This window comes from Etheostoma spectabile, chromosome 14 (genome assembly GCF_008692095.1).
Source record: "Etheostoma spectabile isolate EspeVRDwgs_2016 chromosome 14, UIUC_Espe_1.0, whole genome shotgun sequence".
Classification (NCBI taxonomy): domain Eukaryota; kingdom Metazoa; phylum Chordata; class Actinopteri; order Perciformes; family Percidae; genus Etheostoma; species Etheostoma spectabile.
In genome coordinates, this window is record NC_045746.1 from 21,225,275 (window position 1) to 21,232,988 (window position 7,714).

Sequence of the window (7,714 nt, forward strand, 5' to 3'; positions counted from 1 at the left end):
GAGAGAGTTGTGTGGAGCTGATAGTCTTCCATAGATTTGTAGCAACTCATTTGGCAACGGCTTGAACGTAAGGGACGTTCATTAACGTAAAAACGTTCTGCACTAAAGCTTTAACATTTAAATAACTTACCACTCTGAAACGTCTTACTCCAGTCTAGGTTGTCTGGCTAAGCCAAAGCCATAGATTACCGGCTGAAGCGGGTTTAATTTGGATCACACTAGCGGTTATTCTTTACTTGAAGGTATCTACGTAAGAGTGACATGACACTGTCATGAACATGTCATAAAGCATTATAAATAAGCCATAAACGTTTATGACATAACGCTTCTTTTAGTAAGCGTCATTTGGTTTTGTCATGACAAGTTATGGTTAGGGTTAGGGTTCATGTGTTCACGACAGTGTCATGTGTTCATGACAGTGTTAAGTCACTCTTATTCAGAGTGTTACCACACTAGCTTGCTTTTCCGGGCCCGCCTTACTTGGATTCTGACTGGCTAGTAGTCCGTCCTCTTTTTGACAAAGATGGGACAGAAGTGCGATGCCTCACTCGGTAGCTAAAGTGGAGCGCTCAACACAGAGTGAAAAGAGTGCAGTATGACACATGTATGGTGTTCAATGAAAACCAAACCATGTCAACCTATTGTGGTACAACCTCTAAATACAATTATGAACCTGGAAATGAGCATAATATGAGGTCTTTAAAGCAAACTGAAATTGAATACCATACAAAAATAACCAAATATGAAATATGAAATATGAAATAAATACAGAAAAACCTACACAAGCACTAAGGGACTTAGTGGTGAGTGTATGGAACCTCACCCAGTTTATCAAAATGGAAATATTGTCTAATTGGGAATAATAGTGGAATATTAGTGTGTATGTAAAAGTACTTTCTGCTGGCATTTTTTTGTGACTACAGTATAAAATGTGAACAGTAGCCAGCAATAACAAATCCCTTGAGTGAGGAACTACCGGCTGTCTTCTGTCTTCCAGGGCATACCAGGGATCATTGGGCCTCCCGGGCCAGCCGGACAAAGAGGAGACAAGGTGAGTCGCTTTTTTTTAAATTCTATGCGGGTATATTTGGATGGATGTTTCTTATGAAAATGTTCAGACTATGTTCAGAATGGGGTCTGACAATCCGGGGGGGAAAATAAGTCTGCAGAGAAGAGAGCAGGGACAAACCGATTATCAGCCCCTGGACGAAAAGTTCAGGATTTCTTTTTTTTTTTAAATCAGATTATCTGTATTGGCGTATCTGTATTACTGCAATTGCTTATCAGGTTCCAAAAATCTGTTATCGGTTTCCTGAACTGCTAATTATCGGTATCAGACTTGACAAAGCAGTCTTGGTCGATCCCTGGATGAGAGGGTAACCTTATGTATGTGTCTTCCATTGTTTTCAGCAGAGAAGTCTAGCAGCTAGCTTCACAGTTCAGAACCCTTTCTACTGCTCTCATTCTCTTTCTTCTCTCTCTTTGTCTTTTAGTTAACGCTAGTTACTGCAGTGACATATGCTTTGGTTCCCACCAAGCCATTACTGTTCACTCATACCATGGTCTGCATTTATACTCAATTCTGATTGGCTGCAGGTTGTCCATTAAAAAGTATTACAGGACAACTACTAGCCTATAGACTTCCGGTTCTAAATTGATGCGCTACATTAAATGATAAAGAAGAATGTCTGAGGCTACATTCCCGTTGCTACATTTTGGTTTAAAAAACGAATATCTCTTGCAGTGTTTCCACCTCGCATTCCCACTTCTCTGGCGTTTCAGAGCCCCTAAACCGGAGAAATTTGAAATCACGTTTGGAATCTGCAGGGTTGAGTTTCAGTTTGAACAACCAACACTGATGACATGACTTCTGGTTCTCTGTGACTAAGCTACTAACGTTACCATGGCAACTACCAGCAACGGGCGGGCGTATACATGCTGCTTCCTGTTTACCCCGGCACACGCATGCGCCACATGAGGATGTTGATGGGATATGCGGTTTGGGCGTGTTAGTTTAAACAGAAATTAGGTCTTGTAGCTACTGGAGCTAAAACACTTTATATCAAACACACTGAGTGTAGTCCTTTAGTGCCTCGTCGTCTAAACACCACAGGATGGCGCCAACACACAAGCTGTCCCTCTGAACTTACTTTGGTTCACAGCGACCATCTCTCATCCCATTGGCTGGTCAACTCCTTCAGGCTGCGGCTGAGAGTAACGTTACACTTGGCGGATCATTTGTTCGTGAAAGTCTTTATATTTATTCAGGGACATTGACATGGCTGGATAGCTAGCTTGTCTTGTTGTTAAACTTACAGTCAAATTATTTTTTTTACTGACTGCCAACTGTACATAATGTTGACTTTGAATCTTGCTAGCATAGCGTTAGCTTTGTACCTTTAGGTTTGAAGGTCCGTCCTATTTACTGGAGTAGTCAACAACGTTTGCATTGCATAAGAGCCTTATGAGATGGGAGTGATTGGTCCGGGTATTAGTCAAACCCTCAGGTGTATTCTGGGAAACAGAGTTATTTTTATAAAAACTTTAGATTTTGATTGTAAAACATACATATTTGGCAAGTGACCATGGTATAAGTGATTAATGCCCTTGGAGGTGTCCATAATCAGGTAATTAATAGACTTCGGCTGATGTTTCTGGCTTCCCCTTCATCCATTAAGCCTAATAATGGACACCTCCAAGGGCATTAACCCTTTTGTACCAAAGTTAGGGCGACTACAGGCTGACAGTTCACTGTAAAGTTCTTTCTTTATTTTAAAGTTTATTTCTTTATTTGTTTTAGGGTGAACAAGGTAAACCAGGACAAGCAGGTCCTTCAGGCCCACCCGGAGATCCCGGATTGACTGGACCCCCTGGACCACCAGGAAAGGGCAAAGACGGGCAAAACGTAAGACACTTATATATATATATATATATATATTAGGCATCCGTTTAGGAAATTAATATATAATATATGAATTTTATCCATCTGATATATGGAATGAAAGTCTGAATAATGAATGAAATTGAATATAATTAAAGTCTGAATATATTGAATGAGTCGAATATATGGAATGAACGTCTGAATATATGGAAAGTCTGATATATGAATGAAAGTCTGAATATATGGAATAAAGTCTGAATATATGGAATGAGTCTGAATATATGAATGAAAGTTGGAATACATTGACAGAAATGTCACCAAAGGGATACCTTTCTGAATTCCTGGATTTACAAAATGGCATCGGCTGAAATGTCCAATACTTTGTTGACTGCAGGGTTTTTTTTGCAACAACTGGTCATACTCCAACGACACAAACAGTTTGAAATTAGATAGCGTCACCTTGAGGATTTTTTCCATTATTGCGACATTCTTAGTGCTATAAGCAATCCTGTTCAACAAAACGTTGCCGAAAGAACATTATGCATCATCTTGAAGGAATTTATGAGTCTCTTTGGGAGATGTCGGCAGAAGTAACACTTCAACTGGAAGCTAATGGTGTGGGCACTGATACGGTTACCAGTATTTTGGCCCGTCATGCATTTGCCAGAGTGTTATAATCTCTCATTGCTCAAAATAGCTGACACTAGATTCCTAGCCGATTCACTCATAGCGTCCACATTTGTTACATCCTGATTATCAGCCACAACACAAGATGGCGCCAGCGCCGTATGACGTCAGCTTTCATTCCATAATTCAGACTTTCATTCAATATTCAGACTTTCATTCCATAATTCAGACTTCTTCCATATTTCAGACTTCATTCCATATATTCACTTTCATTCCTATTTCAGACTTTCATTCCATATTCAGACTTCCATTCAATATTCAGACTTTCATTCCATATATCAGACTCATTCCATATATTCAGACTTCCATTCCATATATTCAGACTCATTCCTATATTCAGACTTTCATTCAATATATTCAGACTTCCATTCAATATATTCAGACTTTCATTCCAATATTCAGATGGATAAACTTCATTATATTATTTTTCCTAACGGCATGCCATAATTTATATCTATATGATATAGCTCTATATCTATATATATATATATATAAAAACTTGTACATACATACATATTCTGGATTTGACGAATGATGTCCGTGTTTTTTAATGTACTGTAGGCCTATATGTAAGTTATTTGGAGCCAGGACATACACTATATAGGAAAACAGCAACACATTCAAGCAAAATAAGTGCAAAAATTTTTGTCACATTAATTACAATTTGCCTTGATGTGATGTTTTTTATTCACTGCTATCATTATATTTAAATGATAGGTGCACTTTTTTCAGCCAAGACCTAAATATATACAGTATATATGTGTGTGTGTGTTGTTTCCACTGTGTTAACTACTGTGCTGCAACTTGACAAAAAGGTTTTAGTCCAGGAAAATTCAGTTACGATTCATCTGTTCCCTTTTATTTTCTTTTGAATAGCTTTATTGGTCCGGTGTGTAACATGTTTAGTTGTTCATTATCAAAATTGGTGTTGCCTTTTCACAAACTTGTCCTTTTTCAAGAATATTTACCACCGCCATCAATTCCAAGTGTTCCTATTAATTACTAATTAATTGATCGAGAAAATAATCAAAAATGAAAATAGCCGCTAGTTCCAGCCCTAGTGTCATTTTTAAGACACAGGAAAACCGAAAAAAATTTGAATTTGGGCTGCAGGATATGAGGACAATATGTGATAACGTTGACTATTGCAACAATCATAGCGCTTGCGATAAATTAACAGATAGATATTGTGTATTGTGTTCTCAGTTCTACATTTCTGTTTTATTTTGAAAGGATATGATTAAAAAACACATTGCTTGTTGAATTTAAAACAAATGAAAGGAATTCATTTCCAACATTCCAAATTGAACATTGAATTGGATATAACAGGCTAAATAAAGAATGACAGTTACATATAAACGTGCAAAAAAACCGTCTTACGTGTTCTTGGCAATGTGTTTATTGTGCCAATTGATATTGCGATGATGATAAAAAAATGTATATACATTGTGGAGCCCTTACATTGATAATAGAAATGCATGATCATCAGTTGATTTTCAGCAGTCACAGAAACCTCATTAGCGCGTCTGTATTCCACATGGGCTCAGCTTGTAAACGTCTCCCTGCTGCCTGCGTAATACATGTTGAGACACAGCACAATACGGGCTGGGCTCTATGGGAGGAAAAGGAGCCTGAGTAGGCACTTTTTTCTTTTGCCCTGCAGCTCAACATGTTTCTTCATCATTTTTTACCCCAAGACATGTGGCCGTGCTGCTGACAAGGCAGGAGCAAACGGGGAACAGTTTAAAGACGTATCACATTAAAACAACACCGCACATTAGGCTCACAGCTCGCTCGCTTTGTTTTTAAATTATTTTTTTACAGTTGCCAGGTTTTACAGTTGCCCTGAGGCCTCGCTTCGGTTCATGAAGAACAGCAAAGTGTCTGTCCTTCCCCCGAAAAATGCTTGTCCACGCAGCTATTACGGCTGATAATTACGTTTCTAGCGGCGGCGCCCTATCGTGACCGGCGTGGTAGTTATGACGGGAGCAAAGTAAGATAGTCTCGCATTGGAGACCTTCCTCCCTGTGAAGGATCATATGTTGAATTAAAAAAAAAGCTTTATTTAACTATTTCAGTGACAAGCAATTTGATGGATGTTCTTTGTGATATTACAGGGGGAGACCGGACCACAGGGGATTCAAGGTCCCCCGGGGCCCAAGGTAATGTTGTTTTAGAAGTTTGAAAGAAGTTTGTGTGTGTGTGTGTGTGCGTGTGTGTGCGTGCGCGCGCGCCTGTGTGTGTGTGTGTGTGTGTGTGTGTGTGCATGCGCGCGCATGTCTGCGTGTATGTCTGTGTGTGCACGCGTCTCTGTGTGTCTGTGTGTGTGTGTGTGGCGTGTGTGTTGTCGTGCGCGCGGCCTGTCTGTGTGTGTGTGTGTGTGTGTGCATGGCGCGCATGTCTGCGTGATGTCTGTGTGTGACACGCGTCTTGTGTGTCTGTGTGTGCTGTGTGTGTGTGTGTGTGCATGCGCGCGCATGTCTGCGTGTATGTCTGTGTGTGCACGTGTCTCTGTGTGTCTGTGTGTGTGTGCGCATGTCTCTGTGAGTGTGTGTAGGTGTGGGTGTGTAGGTCGCCTGAGGTGTATTTTTTTTCTTATCATGCACAGGTGTTCTTTTGTTGATGTGAAAAACTTTTTTTTTTCTGCCACAGTTGAGAAAAACAATTCACTTTTGGTTGAAAGTAGCAAAAGCAATCTCGATGTCCAGAGCAGTGTGACCACGGAGCTGAGGGTGAGCGGCTCTTTGCTGTTAAGAGCTGGATGTCGGGGTGGGGGGGGGGCACTGACTGGGAGAGGCCGGACATTTGGGGCGGTTGCTGGATTCATGGTGTCAAATTGTTCACCCTCGTCACCGACACGTTTTCTCTGCTGAGTACCAAAATGTCAGCTGCAGATTGTAAATGATTTTTAGTTTAAAACAAGGTGCTTTTTCTGGGATCAGCAGGCGCCGACACATGGGACCGTGTCCGTGCCGAGCGAGACACTAAACATAACAGAACGACTGAACTGACATTATCTCAGGATGGTGATGTCCAAACTGCAAATTATTTGGTTCTTACCAAGATAAAAAAAACTTAGATTCAGAAGTATTAGATAATTTATCTTGTTTTAAGAGTGAATTTCTTATTTTAAGTGTCAACGTGTCACTATAATCTTAAATCAAGCAAGCTTGTTAAGTGAAATCATCTTGCTGCATGGACAGATGATTAATTTGTTTTGAGTACATTTTCCCTCAGATTTAGTGTTTCTATCTTGTTTTTAGACACCCCTTTTTTCCAGTGAACTTAGGTTTTTCGTTTTTCTCCCCAGGGCCAACCAGGATCGCGAGGGGAACCGGGGTTACCGGGGGACAGGGGTTCTGCAGGAGAAGGCAAAGTGGGACAACAGGTACGCTCATCAATGCCAATGTCAACCAGTAGGACATTATCTTACTCACATTTATTTACACTTACATTTGGAAATTTTATTTTTTTAGGGGCCTCCGGGAAATAATGGCTTACCCGGACCTCCGGTAAATATTTTCTAAAGATTGATATTAAATATGTTTATGTCTATAAAAGGTGTCCCTCTGATATCTGTTTATCTGGGTTCCAGGGCTTAAGGGGTCTGCCGGGAGTCGCCGGTCCTCAGGGCCCAGCAGGACATAATGTGAGCCAAAAAAAGAATGAATAAATGGATAAACAATTTAATGTTCATGTCTTATTTCTTTGCAGAGTTTCCCCCAGAAACGTTGTTAGGCCCGGGGGCAAGTGTCTTTTTTTTCCAACAAGGGCCCGGCTGGGGCCAGTCACAGGCTGATGGCAATATTAATGTAGAGCACAATAGTTTCAGTAATAACAGAATCATGGACAAATTTGCGGAATTGAGAATTTAAAAAAAAAAGAAGCTATAAGACTATATTCTATAGAGCCCTACACTATGTCAGTCCTAAAAGCTAAATGGATATTTGAAAATATGAATGAGTCTATGTTTCCAACCGAGCCGCCCTACTGTAACTGTAGTTTAACCGGGGCGGCTATGGCTCAGTGGTGGAGCGGTTGCCTGCCAATCGGAAGTTTGGGGGTTCAATCCCTGGCCCTGAAGTCCCATGTCGAAGTGTCCTTGGGCAAGTTGCCCCCGGTACTGCGCATCGGAGTGTGAATGTG

At 40.6% G+C, this 7,714-nt stretch overlaps 1 protein-coding gene across 3 annotated transcripts in view; it reads left to right on the top strand.

Annotated features, from left to right (window-relative positions):
- col22a1 (collagen, type XXII, alpha 1) overlaps positions 1–7,714 on the top strand; it is a 99,729-nt gene that overhangs the window by 63,741 nt on the left and 28,274 nt on the right. For all 3 annotated transcript variants that reach the window (XM_032534839.1, XM_032534840.1, XM_032534841.1), the window contains 6 exons: positions 998–1,051; positions 2,801–2,905; positions 5,686–5,730; positions 6,879–6,956; positions 7,045–7,080; positions 7,164–7,217. In XM_032534839.1, the coding sequence (XP_032390730.1) occupies positions 998–1,051; positions 2,801–2,905; positions 5,686–5,730; positions 6,879–6,956; positions 7,045–7,080; positions 7,164–7,217 (372 nt within the window). The remainder of the gene's footprint in view (positions 1–997; positions 1,052–2,800; positions 2,906–5,685; positions 5,731–6,878; positions 6,957–7,044; positions 7,081–7,163; positions 7,218–7,714) is intronic.